Below are 18061 nucleotides of genomic sequence, written 5' to 3' on the forward strand. Positions count from 1 at the left end.
GACGTGGAGCAGATGTTTCCCCTTGTGGGGCATTCTAGAACGAGAGGCCATAGTTTTAGGCTAAGGGGTGGTTGATTTAAATCAGAGATGAGGAGGAATTACTTTTCTCAAAGGGTCGTGAATCTGTGGAATTCACTACCTCAGAGTGCAGTGGATGCTGGGACGCTGAATAAATTTAAGGAGGAGATAGACAGATTTTTAATTAGTAACAGGTTGAAAGGTTATGGGGAGAGGGTGGGAAATTGGAGTTGAGGCTGAAATGAGATCAGCCATGATCGTAATGAATGGCGGGGCAGGCTCGAGGGGCTGAATTGCCCACTCCTGCTCCTAGTTCTTATGTTCTTATTAACAGACTTTGCTTTCTTACCTTTATGCCACTATCAGTACCTTCTTTAGCCCTTACCACCATCATTAACACTCCCTTTGTCCTTGTGTCCATGACATCTTTGTCAATCTCTCCTTAGCCTCCACCTATCACTGACCTTCTATCCAACTTCACCTGCTCCACCCCACCCACCGCCCCCACCCCCCACCTTAAGCAGTATAAATTTCATCACATTTTTACTTCTCTTTAGCTCTGAAGAAGAGTCAAACGGACTCGAAACGTTAACTCTGTCTTTCTCTCCACAGATGCTGCCAGACCTGCTGAGTATTTCCAGCATTTTCTGTTTTTGTATTTGACCACTGAAGTTAGGTTTGGAGATGTATCGAGTTTATCAGGTAGGTGGGGGTATTGGTGATGGGTATAGTACAGTCGCCAAGAGCCTGCTTGACCAGTCCCTCTGATTGCCCCACCCAGGAGACTGAGTGACCAGGGGCCAGTTGATGCTGCTCATGGTGTTCAGATGGGACAATCGAGATGGACCAGTTGCTATTTCCTGTCCTTTTTCCAATGATGGCATGTTTGTAATCCAAAAATATCCCAGCGTTCCTTCAAACATTCTGAAATCTTTGTCCATCACAATTAAATCTTTTTCTTTCATGTTAGACTGTGAACAGACATACCACACTGGGGTGTAACAGTGGGAATTTCTGCCTGTGTGGACAGTCGCACAACACTGAGAGAAACAGTTGGAGTCACTGTCTGTGCTAGGCAGCCCCCACCATGCACAGCCCCGTTACCTCCTGCTTGAATAAATCTAAATACTCACGAACAGCGAAGGTAATCAGAGTTCCTCCGATAGCCAGGGTCAGAATTACAGTCACCGTGACAAAGAGCCACACCAGGCCCGGGCATGTGCCACTTCTCCCAGTCAGCGTTTCCCAGGAACCATTCACTGGAACAGGGAAAAAATAATTCATATTAACAGCTCCCTGACTCCCAGTCCAGTCCAGTCCACACCTTGGATTTCATTACTTCCCCCAGTTCCCTCTTGTGATCGTGCTGAATCAGCCTGGTGTACAGTCCCCACCAGGAACCGGAATCCTTTCCAAACGTTGAGGCTAATTTTCTCAAAAGAGCATCACGGCTGATACAGCTTCTGTCTACATCGGCAGCGTCCAGCAGGGCTGAGCAGGTTTAATCAGGGCCAGCACCCGGGAAGCTAAGAGCCTGTGGTAGGGCAGTCAATGCCTGTCTGAGGGGAGGTAACAGCACAGAGCAAGAATCAGACATGGCCCTTTCCAATCTACATGGGTCAATACCATGGCCAGAAATGGATCTTCCATGAATGAAATTTATTTAGGGTATTAGACTGAGGGGCGACCTGATCGAGGTGTACAAGATTATGAGGGACATGGACAGGGTGGATAGGGAGCAGCTGTTCCCCTTAGTTGAAGGGTCAGTCACAAGGGGACATAAGTTCAAGGTGAGGGGCAGGAGGATTAGGGGGGATGTGAGGAAAAACTTTTACCCAGAGGGTAATGACAGTCTGGAATGCGCTGCCTGGGAGGGTGGTGGAGGCGGGTTGCCTCACATCCTTTAAAAAGTACCTGGATGAGCACTTGGCACGTGATAACATTCAAGGCTACGGGCCAAGTGCTGGTAAATGGGATTAGGTAGGTAGGTCAGATGTTTCTCACGTGTCGGTGCAGACTCGATGGGCCGAAGGGCCTCTTCTGCTCTGTGAGATTCTGTGATTTGTTTCCTGTGAGATGCTGTTTCATTTGTTTGGGGTTGAGGGGCAGAGGTTGGCAGTGAGAATTGCTGGACAGTAAAAGAGCCAGGTTTATCTTCTGCCCTCTGACAGTTGCAATCAATCCCTTCATTAGCCTGACAGACCCTGACAGGAGGGAAGGAAAAGCCCCAGTGGTGGAGTTTTGAGAATCGCAGTCCAAAATCACCTGTTCCTCCCAAGGTTCCTATACTCAGCACATGTCATGTCTCCAATTACTAAGGTACTGAATCCCAAAATCTATATTTTTAAAGAAATCTATCTAATTCACATTTGATGAATTAATATGAACTGTTTCCACTGTCCCCACTGGAGCCTGTTCCACAGACTGACCGAGGGTTCGATTTGTTTTAAATTTACTCTCCTGTTCCACTCTCTATTTGGCTGCAAATGGGTTTGGTTGATCCAAAGGTCAGAGCCGTGATTTTCACCTCCTGTGGAGGTACAATCAGGTACCAGGATCATTGCTCATTTTGATATATATTCATAGCTTGCAATGCAGTAAATAATGAGAAGGATAGCAACAGAATTCAGGAGAGAATAGACAGCCTGGTAAAATGGGTGATATAATCCAATGCAGTGAAGTGATATATTTTGTATGAAGAATCTGAAGAGGCAGTAGGAACTAAATGGTACAATTTTAAAAGAGATGCAGGAAAAGAGAGAACTGGGGTTGTAGGTACACAAATGTTTAAAGGTGTCAAGACAAGTTGAGAAGTGTTAAAAAGTATAGGGGATCCTTGGCTATACTGATAGAGGACTAGAAAACTAAAGCAAGGAAGTTACAATAAACTTTTATAAAACACTGGTTAGGCCTCAGATGGATCATTGAGTTCAATGAAGGGCATCACACTTTAGGAAGGGTGTCAGAGTATTAAGCCCTTGGAGAGGATGCAGATAAGATTTACTAGATTGGTCCCAAGGTTGAGGGACTTCAGTTAATGTGATGAGACTGGAGAAGCTGGGACTGTTCTCCTTGGGGGGCGAGGGGCACAGGATGCCTGTGGAGTTTGGACCTTGGAGCAGAAGAGGTTAAGAGGAGGTTTGATAAAGGTGTTCAAAATCATGAATGGCAAATAGTGAAAAACTGTTTCCATTGGCGGAAGGTCTGGTAACCAGAGAGCTGAGATTTTAGGTGACTGGAACTAGAAAATTAACTAGAGGTGATGCAAGGAATTTTTTCACTCAGCGAGTTGTTGTGATCTGGAACCCGCTGTCTGAAAGTGCGGTGGAAGCAGATTCAATAATAATTTTCAAAAGGGAATTGGGTAATTACTTGAAGGGAAAATTTTGCACAACTATGGAGAAAGAGCTTGGAGTGGGATTAATTTCCCAAAGAACCATCATAACCATGATGGGCTGTTCGTGCTCTATCATTCTATATTACTGTTCAATATTGTCATTTTATATAGAATAACAATATATTGGTAATATCTATATTAGGTACTAATATTTTAATTAATTGTCATCAGCTGCAAACCAAACCTCAGAAATCAAGCCTGATCCTATCCATTTCCTTATCTTATACCTTATCTTATACCTTATCTTATCCATATCCTTATCCCCGGCCTTGGATTTGACAAGGTTCAGTATTTCCAGGACTTCCTGATTCTGGACCCTGTCAATGTGACAGAGGCCGTTAATTATAGATACATTCATTAAGTAGTGTTTTAAAGTGATCATCTCCCCACCCCACCCCCAAGTATCCACCACTCATGTTCTTACTATTGGCTGTCTGCTTTGATTTTGGGCCCAGTTAAGAGGAACACTGAGGTCTCCTGTAAAGCAGAGTCACTCACCTCATCCTCTAAAGCTCATTCAGAAGAACTTGAGCAACCTGATTTTTGCTGTCTGGGTGGGATGAGGGTGAAATACAACCTCCACCAAACCACTTTCCCACCCTTTCTCCCCTAACGCCGCACATCTCCTCCTCTCCTCCCCTCCCCCAGCCTCTTTCCATTCTCTCCCAAACTCCACTCCACCTTCCCCTAACCCTGTCCCCTCCCCATCCTCTTGCCATTTGCACTTCTCCCCCTCCCCTTTCCCACCCTCAACGTCAGCTCCCGCCAGTGAAGAATGTGGAGTGATTTAGACGTGAAGCTCTGGGATTGGAGCTTGATGGTGTTCATACCTGATCTATTCAGTGGATTAGCATTCACACGGTTTCCAAATCCTTCTTCCACCTGTTCTTCCATTCCACTGTCAGGCTGGTAGGCTGGGTTAACAAAATCACTCTGAAAACAAGTATATAATTCGTTTCATTTTCCACATTGCATGGTTTTACTCTGTTTTAGTCTCTATGCACCCTGTGCTATTTTACAGGGTTCCAGGGGGTGTTAGTGGGGTATATAACTATGACTCGGGTGCTAAGATCAGCTTTGCCAAGATATGGAGGGGAAGAATCAGTTAGGATTCAGGTCCTGACCACTTTCCTGTGACTCGTATGAGTGCTGAAGGCAAGCCAGAAAAGGGTAAAAGCAAAATACTGCGGATGCTGGAAATCTGAAATAAAAACAGGAAATGCTGGAAAAACTCAGCAGGTCTGGCAGCATCTGTGGAGAGAGAAATAGAGTTAACCTTTCAAGTTGAATATGACTCTTCTTCAGAACTCTGAAGTCATACGGACTCGAAACGTTAACTCTGTTTCTCGCCCCACAGATGCTGCCAGACCTGCAGAGTTTTTCCAGCATTTTCCCTTTTTGTTTTAAGACAGGAATGAGCTTGGCTCTGATGAAATCCATGTTGACTATCCTGGTGACACTCATTCTCTGACTGGAGATATTAAAGAGTGACCTCGGTGTGAGGCCGGTTGGGGAGGAGCGCAAGATGCCTGTGGGGTTGACCTGCAAAGGGAACCAGTTCAGAACAGGAGGGGAAATGACACTGGGACAAAAAAAAAAAGGGATTTTGACAGAGAGAATGTCAAAGTGGGAAAACTCCAAGAAGAACCAAAACATTGGGCTGGATTTTTAGCCCTCGCTGAGGGTGGGAATGGAGGTGGGAAGGCACAGAATTTCACACTACCAACCTGTACACTGGTTCCCTGGTTCCATCCCAACTCCCGGACTGTTTTCCATGAAAGGAGATGGGGTGGAGGGGGGAATATGAGAGGGCAGGCAGCAGGGTTACCCAGCTACACGCAGTGTTAGCCAATTGACCGATATTTTCCAGTCAGCCTCCAGTTCCTGGAGGTGGTGAGGCACAGTCCAATCCTGCCCATTGAGTAATTTTTAAAATAGCCGATGATTGGATTCTAAAATCAAAGCAAAACACTGCGGATGCTGGAAATCTGAAACAAAAACAGAAAATGCTGGAAAGACTCAGCAGGTCTGGCAGCATCTGTGGAGAGAGAAACCGAGTTAACGTTTCGAGTTGAATATGACTGTTCAGAACTGTCGGACCTGCTGAGTTTTTCCAACATTTTCTGTTTTTATCTAGGAATGGATTTCATGCTTTAAACAGTTGAAATCGTCGGCCAGTATCTGACGGCCTGCTCCTACCTTACTTCCCTCTTTCCTGTGGTCTTCCAAAGTGATTTCTGTGAACTCCATTTTCTCGTGTATGTTCCCTGTACTGGCAGCAAAAACAACTCGAGTTTTACTGAAAATTGCTTGAGTTTTCCAGCGAGATATCGGTGTGTCCAGAGAAAGAGCATTTCATCATGTAGCTCAGCTTCACGGTGCTCAATAGATTTTACATATTTCCCCCTGTATATGTTTCCGTATATGAATAATAACTGAATCTGAACATTATCTCTCTGTACTTGTCTTAATTGCTACATATTTTTTGTATTTGATTTTGTTTCTGCTCTGATCTCACCTTTTTCTGCTCTCTGTACACCCTCCAGGATCTCGCATATTTCTGTACCTCTAACTCCATCACTCTTCCATCTGACTTTCTCACTGTCTGTGTCTCTGTCCCCACCACTGACTTTCTCCCTTTCTCTTTCACACTCGCCAATTTCTCTGGCTCTCTCCTGCTCTTTCTTTCTCCCTCTTTTTATCTCTTCCCACTATCTCTCCCTCCCTGTATCTCTCTCTGAGTCTCTCCTTCTTCGTTCTCTTTATGTCCATCTGTCTTTTTCTCCCTCTCTCCTCCCAAGTCTTGTCTCTGTCTTGTGCTCTCCTTTTTGCTCTGTGTCTCTGCCTTTCTCTTCCTCTCTCTCCACCCTCTATCTGTCTGTCTCTCCTCTTTCTCTTCCTCTGCTTCTCCCACGCTCTGTCCGGCTTTCCCTCTCTCCTTGCTGTTTGTCTCCATCTTTCTCTAAGTCTGTGATCAGCCTGCAGTACTCACAAGTTTTCAAACACATTAAAATCCTGGATCAGTTGCTCCTTTGTCGGCATCACACCAAACGCTGCAGTTCAACACATTTGATGTTGAAAACTGGGAAATGATTCTAGCCTATGACATAAAGATTCCCGTGTGTGAAGTTCACACAGTGTGTGTGTCACCGAGTCCCGACCTCTGCATTCTGAGAAGTGGGCTTGACTCGAATCGCTGCCTCTCTCGATTTCTATTCCAGCCACGTGAGGCTACAGCCAAATACCTCGAGACTTATCGTTCAGCCGTTCTGGACAGCTTGAAGTTTTACTTTAATCTGAGTCAAGTGTGATTGGAGTTGGTGGAGCACGACTGGGAAAGAATCAGACTGAGGGGGAACCAGACTGAACTGAATTCAAACACACAAACAACATAATTTATCATGCACACTAGTACATTCATGCTACAATTGTGTTTAACTTTCTAACAAGTTCTCTTTCATCCTCATTGTGTAGACTTTGAATAGTTACCAAACCCCTTGTTCATTCTCACTGTTTTGATTTATAATTGGGCAGATTAACTCTTGGGCTTGTGGGAAATGCCCAGCAATCACAAACAAATCTATTCCCTCATCAGGAGCACGGTGTGACATTGAGTGATAGGAAATCCCGCTTGAATATCAAGAGCAGGGGTTAGGCTTGGCTGCAATAGGGGAGCGAGGGGATGGGAGGGAGGGAGGAGAGCAAAGGAAGAGAGGGGAGTAAGGGTAAGTGGAGTGAGGGAGAGGGAGTGCCAGGGAATTGATGGAGGGTCTCACCCGTAATTGTTGAGTGCAGTTCTCTGCCAGGCTGAACATTGAACAGTGCACAGACTGTCCTCACTTCCTGCCCACCTCTCAAACCTGGCGGGGTGGGGTATCCGCTGGGCCAGGGCGGGATATCCACTGGGCCAGGGTGGGGTATCCGCTGGGCCAGGGTGGGGTATCCGCTGGGCCAGGGCGGGATATCCGCTGGGCCAGGGCGTGATGTCCACTGGGCCAGGGTGGGGTATCCGCTGGGCCAGGGTGGGGTATCCGCTGGGCCAGGGCGGGATATCCGCTGGGCCAGGGTGGGGTATCCGCTGGGCCAGGGCGTGATGTCCACTGGGCCAGGGTGGGGTATCCGCTGGGCCAGGGTGGGGTATCCGCTGGGCCAGGGCGGGATATCCGCTGGGCCAGGGTGGGGTATCCGCTGGGCCAGGGTGGGGTATCCGCTGGGCCAGGGCGGGATATCCGCTGGGCCAGGGCGTGATGTCCACTGGGCCAGGGTGGGGTATCCGCTGGGCCAGGGCGGGGTATCCGCTGGGCCAGGGTGGGGTATCCGCTGGGCCAGGGCGGGATATCCACTGGGCCAGGGCGCGGTATCCGCTGGGCCAGGGCGGGGTATCCGCTGGGCCAGGGCGGGGTATCCGCTGGGCCAGGGCGGGGTATCCGCTGGGCCAGGGCGGGGTATCCGCTGGGCCAGGGCGCGGTATCCTCTGGGCCAGGGCGCGGTATCCACTGGGCCAGGGCGGGATATCCACTGGGCCAGGGCGGGATGTCCACTGGGTCAGGGCGGGATGTCCACTGGGTCAGGGCGGAATACCCACTGGGTCAGGGCGGGATGTCCACTGGGCCAGGGCGGGATGTCCACTGGGCCAGGGCGGGATGTCCACTGGGTCAGGGCGGGATGTCCACTGGGTCAGGGCGGGATGTCCACTGGGTCAGGGCGGGATGTCCACTGGGTCAGGGCGGGATGTCCACTGGGTCAGGGCGGGATGTCCACTGGGTCAGGGCGGGATGTCCACTGGGCCAGGGCGGGATGTCCACTGGGCCAGGGCGGGATGTCCACTGGGTCAGGGCGGGATGTCCACTGGGTCAGGTAGGCGCCACAAATGATCCAAACATCCAAAAGCCTCAGGAATGCGGAGTGCAGTATGGCTTCCAATAGACTAAAATCTTTCCCAGTGACTCTTATTGAATAGAATTCCTGATTGAGAATGTGGGGTTGTAGTTTATTCTTTTATTCTCGCTGAAATATTTAAATATTGAAAATATAGCTGTGTACTTGAGTTCTCCAGTTGGATTATGTCACCTCCTTCCTTGCCTTTCAATTCTCCCTATGTGAGATGGGGTCTCCACAATGCTGGTTGATCACCATTTTTTTGGGTTGAGTGGTGGTTTTATAGCCGATATCCTCCCTGTCACCAACCCTCCTCCTTCATCCAGGCAGGGCTGGGGGTTGGGTTGGGGTCTGCTGCCCATTCAGGCTGGTTTGCCTGCACCAGTGGATGGGTTCTTTTCATGGGCAATAAGTCCAGAGCGGGACATGAACCTAAGGACTTGCAGCTCAGAGGTAGAGAACTATCCACTGAGCCAGTGCAACTCCCTTTGTTTGACTGTATTAGATGGATTTGAATATGTACGTATGACAATCCATCCTCTCACCTGGAAATGAACTCTCCCAATTAGCCAATAAAGATTTCTGATGTACTGTAAATAATCAGAATTATTTGTTAAATACTTTCACATGCACATTCCTCTCTCTGAGCTGTGCCTGTGTTATTAGATTATTAAATTGAAAGCAATTCCAAAGTTTCTGATTAAATAACAGGCATTTCTTAAGTGAAATAATAGGCTCAGGAATTTATTGCAGTAAAGTCTCGTCCTATAGAAACGTCTCTCTCTTCTCCCCGTCTCTCTAGTTCTCCATTAGTCTCTCTCGCTCTCTCTTTCTATGAATGGTCTGTTATATACAGACATGTTCCTGGGGTTGGGGACAGAGATGGGGGTAAAGTTGGGGATAAGGCTAGGAGGTGATGTCTGCTCATTCACCCCCAGGGATGCGGGGATACAAACAGAAAATGTTGGAAATACACAATCAAAAAGCAGCAAGCACAGGTTAACCATCCCAAACTCAGGTCTGTGCCCAAGGGGAGGTGGTAGCATAGCAGTATTGTCACTGGACTAGTAAGAGGCCCGGGGTAACGCTCTGGGGACCCGGGTTTGAATCCCACCACGGCAAATGGTGGAATTTGAATTCAGTAAAAATCTGGAATTAAAAGTCTAATGATGGTCATGGAACCATTGTTAAAAAACACACACCTGCTCATTCACTAATACCTGGTCTGACCTACATGTGACTCCAGCCCCACAGCAATGCAGTTGACTCTTAAATGCCCTCTGAACAACTGAGCCACCTACATCCAATAAATAAAATCTCCCCATTCTCAGATAATGATGGTTCTCAGATTATTTGCAGCCTTTTACAAAGAGGAAATGAGAATAGATTTAGGATAAAAAGGGGGCTGTTAATTTGTGAGGACTGCCTAATTTCACAGGCAAACCCCAAAACTTCAGCTATAGCCCCACAGAGGAATCAGGTCGGAATATAATCAGGCTCAGCGGTGATGCTGTCACAGTTGAATAGTGTTTACTTTCAGGGAAAACTACTAAGGGCAAGGCACTTGGCTGAGATTGTTGTCAGGACTGTCCTGCAACAAGTTACTGCCCACAGGAGAGGGGGGCAATAGCAAAAAACCATCAGCGGAGACATCTGGCTTCCTTAACAATGATGCTGATTACAGGCTCAGACACGAGGCCTGAGTTTGGTGTCTGGAAATTTGGAAAGCAGAGCCCGTGTGAATTATTTTGTGAACAATCTGGGGCTTCCAAAGATAAACATTTGTAGAAAAACAGGGAATTTTTAAAAAAACATTGCTTTAGTCAATTTAATTATGTATTTGACCAGGGGTTGCCTGTTGCCTTGGGATGGGTCTCCCAGAGTGAGGGAATCTGAGTTTTAGAAATGTTGGTGCTGAGCTTTGGGCAATGTGCCCTGTAAAGATGTCGAGCCCCTGGTCCCGTGTGAAATCTCTCAGGCTGCTTCAGGTCAGTCTGGTTTCGAGCCCCTGTGACTGAAGTTGCGAAGTCCGAGCTGTCGCTTTCACAGGGAACCCAGTCTAAACCAGAACCAGACATCCGGAGAGAGCTGCAATAACTATTGCAGATGTCACATGGCGAGATATCATGTGGTGATACCATGTGATTAAACCTCCAGAAATACCTCCAAGCAGAAATGGCAATTGAATCTAAACTAAGGGAAAGGCAGCATACATTAGTTTAATATTCACAGTGTTTTTATTCTTTCAAAAGGAGTTTAAAAAACAAGGTGCATGCTCACACCCGTCAGTGAGCCACAGAGAGCTGCATTAAACCCAATGAACATCCATCTTGCAGCCAGCACCAGACCTACAGCAATAACAAACTGCAGAATCTTTTTCTTAATTATTTGTTTTTCAGAACATTCCAGTTAATATGAAATAAAACAGTACAAGAAAGTAATACCAATGGTTAAGGGGTGTGGGCAGAGTGAGAAACCTCCTGTTCCCAGTCATTTGCATCAGTTTCGTAGCTTTGTGTCAGTAACGGGTGCCCGCAGTTCCCCAGCATCACTGCAGCTGCAAGCTCCAAGTCTCTGTCCCGAGGACCAGCTAAGACTGTTTCCCCCCCTCCACCCTTCCTTTTCCCTCACTCTGCCATAGGCACAGGAACTTCCTCTCTCTGCTTGGTTTCAGAGCAAGAGTTTGACCATCACTGTGACCCCTCTGCTTACCCCTCCCTCCCCAGGACAGGGCTGTGGAACTTGCTGCACTATCCGTGTTTTGGAACGTGCCAGGACCCCGAGTCCTATCGTGTGGGGAAGAGCTAAGCGAATGAAGGCTGAGAAATTCTCTGGGAGGAGAGGGGAGATTCCAATCAAGAGCCTAAGCTGTACTTGAATAGAGACACAAATCAAACTCTCACCTTTTCTTTTTTTTTTTTACACAAGTTTTCCCACTGTCTGTAAATGTTCCCCAAATTCCTTTCCTAACAGGGCTGTGGGTATATCTACAACAAATGGACTGCAGTGGTTCATGAATGTCAAGGGCAATCAGGGATGAGTACCAAGGGCTGGTCTTGCCAGGGACACTGACACCCCATAAACATTTTTCAAAGGACCCCTCTTGCTTAATGTGATAGAATATTGCCATCTGCAATGTTCCAGGAGAGTCATTATTCCTCTGCCAGGATTGACAGGCCAGATATGTGACCAAAGGGAGTTAACTGGCATGTCCTCATTATCAAAGCTGCTCCATGATTGGGAGGAGACATTACCCACCCCCCTGTCCTTGATCATTTCACCCTTGAGAAACCAGGACATCAGATACAAGAACAAGTTGGGGACCAGTCACAATATCAGGACTGAAAAAGTCCGAAACAAAAACTTTTTTCCCCCCAACTCTGATCAACTCGGGGGAAGAAAGGGATCAGGGTGAGGGAGATTAATAAAATACACGTAAATAAAATAAATTTCACCACACTATCCCCTCTGCTGGGAACTCTGTGCTGAGAGTTGTGAGCACAACAGCCTAACTCTCAGCCTCCTCTACAGCTGGACAGCAGCTTGTTTCAAGAACAACATTCCTCACTTAAAATTAAACAATAAACCAAACAGGATTTCATACTGTACCCGAGATCAAAGACCCCTGCTTAGTACCCGCTCACCAGGCTGTCATTCCAAGGCATAGGTTATATATTTATACTGCGCGTGTATACACACAGCTGTTATTCTATATACTATAGATATATATATATATTTAGTTAAAATTTCTTATGTACAGCTCCTCAATGTACATAATATAAAATATATCCAGTGCTTGTTTACACAGTAAACAAGATACATCCATAAACCCACGACATATCAAAATAGAACAGTCATCACGTCTCCATGCATTAGAGTTTAAAATTAACACAGTAAAACTAGAGTCTTCTTTAATAAGATAAAATTAAAAAGCCCTATAGGATGAAGAGTTTCCAGGGTGGGGATGGGAAAGTAACAGATGGACAGAGTGTGTTAATGTTACTGGTGCCATGTTGGTAATTAATAAGCCCCTTCCCACTGGGCTGCTTTTCGAGTCTTGGGGAGGGGTTTATCTGGAGAACATGTCACCAATCAGCACAGTAGTTATACTGCACTGGAGAAAGCAGTATCACCGGTCAGATATGATTCAGGGAAATGCAGAAGGAGCAAGGAGGACTGGAGTGAGGCCCAGACAGAACAGCACCCAGGAAAAGTCTTCACACAGCTGGGCCTGGGAGACAGGGCACTGCCTCAGATGGCCAGAGTTAGAGGATCAATCGCCTGTACAGAGACACACATGTTTATGGAGTAGGGCAATTAGGAATGTGGAGAAAAGTCAGGGTTTGACATGAAAGGGATAAACTGTTACCACGAACAGAAGTTGGAGTCTTCACCTGTTTCTGTTTCTCTCCTACGCTCCTCCCTCAATAAAAGGACAAAATGAAAGGAGTCACTGGCTCTGACAAAGGCCAGCGAGCACAATAAATAGGCAGTGTGTGCGTTTCAGAAACACACCCAGTGACAGCTCAGACACAGAGAGAACTACAAATAAACCCAATCACAGGACGTCTGGGGCTGGGTGGGGGATGGGGGTAGTGGGAATGCTCCAGAATCACATTCTCTGTAACCCTTTTGAGCTGAAACTAATCTCTTACATTCCATGTGATTTCTCATCCTACAGATCAGATCAAAGTCACATTTTCAATATCAGGGAGCAGACCAGCTGGGAGCAGAATTAACACTAGGCAAGTTTGTTAAGGTTGCAATATCGGAGTCCTGTAAAATATGATCTGATTGGTGTTTTCTGATGGGAAGTAGTTTGTTATTAGAGGAATCACAGGCTTCCCGGGTATACTGCCCAACCCACGTAGCCTTGTCATAGTTAAGATCCGTTTAAAAGTTTGGAGTAGTCTAATGCTGTCCTGATAACGCCTAAGAATTGAGTATCTGAGCCAAGCTGGGTTCTACAGTAAGAGTAACAGAGAGAAGTTGGGGGATGGCGAACGACAGGGGTGACCGGGTTCACTTCACGTTTAAGCGATCGACTTGTTCACTTGTGAAGCCGCAAAGCTTAGAGACTACAATTAACCCTTTGTGTCTCTTTCTTTAAATTTAATTCCTTTCCCCTCCCCATTCTTTTAAAAGGAGGTAAAAAGTGAGAAACGGTGTCTGGAAGATGCAAGTCCCTGGTGAATGAGGACAGAGGGGGTAGGGGGAAGGAGACAGACAGGATGATTGACGCTGCTGGTCACTGCCCAGAGTGCCAGACGCAGGTCTGAGATGGAAACAAATTACCTGAACCCTGCTAACTGACTCCATAGACTGGATATTCCGGTCAAACTGTGAAAAAAAAAACAAACTAAAACTAGGGTTGTGGGCTGAGTGAGGTTACTAACACTGTACTAATTACAGAGACCTAAACTTAAGATAACAGACAGGAGTCCCTTCTCCTGTCTTGATATAGGGAACAGTCTATGCCATTAAGAAAGCTGGGCTGTTAACTGCACGGTATTTTCAACCCCGGGTAATAGTTTTACAACAAACAGGGGTAGCAGGGAATTTTCTCTGTGGACTCAGAGATAAAGCTGATTAACTTGGGCAAGTAAATGTTACTCCTGTCAGCCCTCTAGGACAGCACAGCAGTCCAGGTAACCCTAATCGGAGTTCAGAGCTGGACAGGTTCCTTAAATCTGAACTTGCAATCTACTAAATGTGAGTTTTGTTTTTATTTTAAATATAATTTAATATTTTTCTTAAATATTGCAGGCATCATGGAGAGAGTGAAACAGGGCAATTCCCCCCGTTCAGGAGAGCAGTTAGGGTGGGGGGGGTGAAATGTGGGAACGTTTGCCCCTTGGATGGTGATGGTTCTAACCAGATGTGTCGCAGGAATTCAAGCAACTCACTGCAACAAAACCAAAAAAATATAAATAAGCATTTAAATAATTGGCCTGAGCCTGATTCCCTTGTTTGTAATGCGGAGGATCTGAAACAGCAACAAACCATCTCTATCCCTCTCTGTAACAATCTGTGGTTTTAATGTTTCAAAAGACTTGCAAGAAAAATTCTGCAACTGAAAATAAACATACTCCATGACAGTGCCAAGAAGAGAGGGTGTGCTGGTGCAGAATCCACAGCTCCTCCAGCCCTCTGCTGCAGACAGTATTTCCTCAGCAAGGTGTTGGTCTGAGCCATGTTCACTCTGCATCAGGTGCTGGTGTACTTTGGAAAAACCGTCAATGGCTGCAGGGCTGGTGACCCCTGAATTTCTAAAAAAAAGCCCTTTTTGTGTCACCCCGCCCGCCCTCCTTTGCCCCTCTCATTCCTGGCGCAGTCAATCTGGTCACTGGTGGGACGAGCTCCTGGTCAAGGGATTTGTTGTTGCACCACCAGGACACGCGGAGATGGTCACTTAGAAATGTTGCCGTTGCTGCGAGACAGTTTAAGCTGCTCTGTTGTCTTGTGTCTGGAGACTGTTATATTCGAGAGGAAGGACAGGAGAGTTCATAAAATAAAACATAGGCGTCACTTGTCCGTATCTGGCTCGATGACATTGGAGTTACTCTGCAAAGAAAGAGGAGAGTTTATGATTTCCACCCCTTGTTTTCCTCCTTCCTCCTCCCACCAACAATGTGCCAGTTGAGGATGCTCAGTAGATGCTGGAAATCTACATCAATAGCATTCTCAGACATGCAGCTCTTAGACTGTAGGCAGCAGGATTTTACCCTCACCCAAGGTGCACATTCCAGGAGGGTCACTCAATGAGGACTAGGAATCCTGGCTGATCTTTGTAAAACTCCAGATAGGGACAGTTATTAGAAGCAGTACTTCAACAACAAAACTCTGCCTTCACTTGTTGCCAAGTTAACTGCCTTTCAGCATCACAATGGGCCAGGTGGGAAGAGACCAAAATGTTTCTCTATTTTGCAATTCACCATGGGATATTGGTGAATGAGTGCCTTTGGGTGTAGCATGGCAGGGCTGGGTTGTGGACAGCATGGTGCGTTAATAGAGCTTACCTGGAGTCATTATAGTTGTACCACTCTGCAGACTGTGGGTTCTTGCAGTATGCAGTGTAATGACCGCCCATGGTGGTGCCCGAGTGGTTGGACACAGCGTAGAGGTTGTAAACTGCATGAACTGCCAAGAGAAAGAATGAAAAAGATATTTTTCCTGTGTACTTTAATCAACCATCCCATAGCAACCATTACAATGGGAGAAGCTTTACTTATTTCTGTCAGAATAATCCAATGACTAGCGCTGATGGACTCTCAGTACAGTTAAATCCTTTCCAGAATATTCCATGACGCAGCACTGATAGACTCTCAGTTAAATCCTTTCCTTTGATGCTCTCGATTAAACTTTTATCCTTTTTCCATCTACATACAGAATGGGGTTGGAAACTTCTGGATTTAACCCCTCCCCCCACTCCTTCTGATATTTGGTCTCAATATCTTTTCACCCCTCACACATTTAGGAAGTGTCCATTTAAAAGGAACATGTTTAAAAATCGACAATTTTAACTTTTCTAACTCTCTGGCTACTCAGGGTTAGGGCGAAATGCAGCTGGAGCATTCGGAGAAATCTCCAGCTCTGTCCCAGTCAGTCAGCTCGCAACTCTGGATCCCAGGGAAATGTGCAGTGCAGCCTGAACAAGTGGATCACAACTCAATCCATCCAAAAGAGAGACTTGTCCTGTGGTATGGGAAGTGCTATATACGTACATCTCAAAGTACTTTACAGCCAATGCAGTACTTTTGAAGTGTAGTCAACTGCTGTGATATGGGAAGTGCAGCAGCCAATTTGCACACAGCAAGATCCCACAAATAGCAACGTGAGAATGACCAAATAATCTGTCTATTTTTGTGTGATGGAGAGTAAATATTGGCCAGGACACTAGGGATAGCTCCCCTGCTCTTCTTTGGAATAGTGCAATGAGGTCTTTTAGATGGAGCCTCAGTTTAACTTCTCATCCGTAAGATGGTACCACTGACAGTGCTGTGCTCCCTCGGCTTTGCACTAGAGGTCAGCCTTGGCTTTCTGCTCAAGCTTTGAAGTGGGACTTGAACCCGGAATCTTGTGACTGATGCGAGAGTACAAATCCACTGTGACATGGCAAACCCACTGGAGGAGTGGCACGGAAACGCACCAGGACCATGATGCAACATGCCCACGTACTATACGGACTCTGTACACATCGCAATCATCTCAAGCACCGCACATTACTCACCATTGCTCTCAGAAGAGAACTCTCGAAGGTCGAGATCCTTCAGTGGAAAATTTACAAAGGTAGAGAGTTTACTGGTGCGAATCCGAGCTTCAGAGAATCGCTTCAAATCTGCACAACTGCTGAGTCAAGGTTCATAGGTTGCTTTAAAAAGTCAGTCAAATTTCTGTCTTTCAGTAGGACGTCAACAAAAGGAGCAAAGGAGCCAGGGAACAATTTTAAATAACACTAAGCAATCTCTGTTTGGAAACTTGGGCAGTCTCCCCCCAACTTCAGCTAGTGAGTAATTCTGCTCCAAGGATCAGGACTCTTCTGGGAGTCAGAGCGTTACAATCAGCTTCAGGGTTGGGGTCGGGAGGTGGGGTAGGGGGAAATCAGCCAGACTCTAAACCCGTCCAGGGATACTTTTCCTTCTTCAGCCCCTACCCAACAACCAAGCTGACAGGGTAAAATGTGGTAAATGATCAGGATGGTGTGGCTGGGACTCATCCCAACACATTCAATAGCTTAGCCAACACCACTCACGTGAGTACTAGCCAGGGTGAGAAATCAGGTTAACCATTGCCTGTGGAACAGTACCCCACGGAGAAGCAGTGCTAGAGTCAGTACCCACTGCTGAGGAGATAAGGGACCAACAGCAAAGTACAACATCAGAGGACATACATAAAAAAAAAGGACATGAGAACAAGAGACAGAGAGAATGGGTGTGTGAGAAAGTGTGCAAGAGTGAGATACACAACTAAACGGAGCTAGGATAAATGTGAGAGACACTGAACACTAATGCATTCTCTGTGTTTCTAGCTAGCAATGATTAGGATTATCCAACATTATTCACCTTGGGCTGGTACCTGGAATCAGGGAAACATCAGGCCCAACTCAGTCTGAACTAGAACTAAAGTCCCAAGAGGTGAAATAAGATTGTTCCAGCTCACTGTCACTCAGTTTCCATACTCCCTCAATTCCAGCACATCTCAGTTTCTAACCAATGCTAAATAAACCAACTAAACATCAGTGCAATGATGAGGATTGCCTGGCAGAAAACACAACCTTCTAGAAGCGACTTATCAGAAGGATACGAAGCACGAGGATCTTTGGGAATTTCTGGATTGTGAATTTCTTGGTACATTTCCTTCGGACTTTGCATCTGTAGCAGGTCTGGAACACAGAACACATAAAGTTAGAGGCAGTGGAGCTAGGAGTCTGCACCCAGCCTCATCCCCCACCTCACACTCAAATCAATCCATGATTTTGTTAAAGCAAAGTAGGAGGGTCTGGAGTCCAATACCTGGTCGGTGCTAATTTATGAACATTAGGTAAAGGACAGGACCATTCAGCCCACTGAGCCTGTTCTGCTGTTCAGTTAGATGATGGCTTATCTGTGCTTCAACTCCATTTACCAACTGTATTTCCATATCTCTTGATGTATCCGACAAACTACTGTTGATCAGAGTCTTGAAAGCCTCAGTTGAATTCTAGCACCACACATTTTGGGGAGAGATCGATCCAGATCGCCATCATTCTGTGTGAAGCAGTACTCCCCC

At 46.4% G+C, this 18061-nt stretch overlaps 2 protein-coding genes and 1 long non-coding RNA gene across 5 annotated transcripts in view; 1 reads left to right on the forward strand and 2 right to left on the reverse strand.

The window, feature by feature from the left end:
- The window catches only part of c1qtnf5 (C1q and TNF related 5), a 179145-nt gene extending 173355 nt beyond the window's left edge, over positions 1 to 5790 (reverse strand). For both annotated transcript variants that reach the window (XM_078533355.1, XM_078533348.1), the window contains exons 1-3: positions 5615 to 5790; positions 4246 to 4348; positions 1152 to 1277 (exon numbers count right to left, since the gene is read on the reverse strand). In XM_078533355.1, the coding sequence (XP_078389481.1) occupies positions 1152 to 1277; positions 4246 to 4348; positions 5615 to 5665 (280 nt within the window). In that variant the 5' untranslated portion in view covers positions 5666 to 5790. The remainder of the gene's footprint in view (positions 1 to 1151; positions 1278 to 4245; positions 4349 to 5614) is intronic.
- LOC144671623 (uncharacterized) overlaps positions 1 to 18061 on the forward strand; it is a 1108978-nt gene that overhangs the window by 452075 nt on the left and 638842 nt on the right. The window lies entirely within an intron of this gene.
- Positions 10512 to 18061, reverse strand: part of usp2a (ubiquitin specific peptidase 2a) — a 75644-nt gene continuing 68094 nt past the window's right edge. For both annotated transcript variants that reach the window (XM_078533489.1, XM_078533495.1), the window contains exons 9-12: positions 17597 to 17675; positions 16524 to 16631; positions 15313 to 15433; positions 10512 to 14857 (exon numbers count right to left, since the gene is read on the reverse strand). In XM_078533489.1, coding sequence (XP_078389615.1) covers positions 14770 to 14857; positions 15313 to 15433; positions 16524 to 16631; positions 17597 to 17675 — 396 coding nt within the window. In that variant the 3' untranslated portion in view covers positions 10512 to 14769. The remainder of the gene's footprint in view (positions 14858 to 15312; positions 15434 to 16523; positions 16632 to 17596; positions 17676 to 18061) is intronic.

The sequence above is a fragment of the Cetorhinus maximus genome, chromosome 2 (genome assembly GCF_964194155.1).
Source record: "Cetorhinus maximus chromosome 2, sCetMax3.hap1.1, whole genome shotgun sequence".
Classification (NCBI taxonomy): Eukaryota; Metazoa; Chordata; class Chondrichthyes; order Lamniformes; family Cetorhinidae; genus Cetorhinus; species Cetorhinus maximus.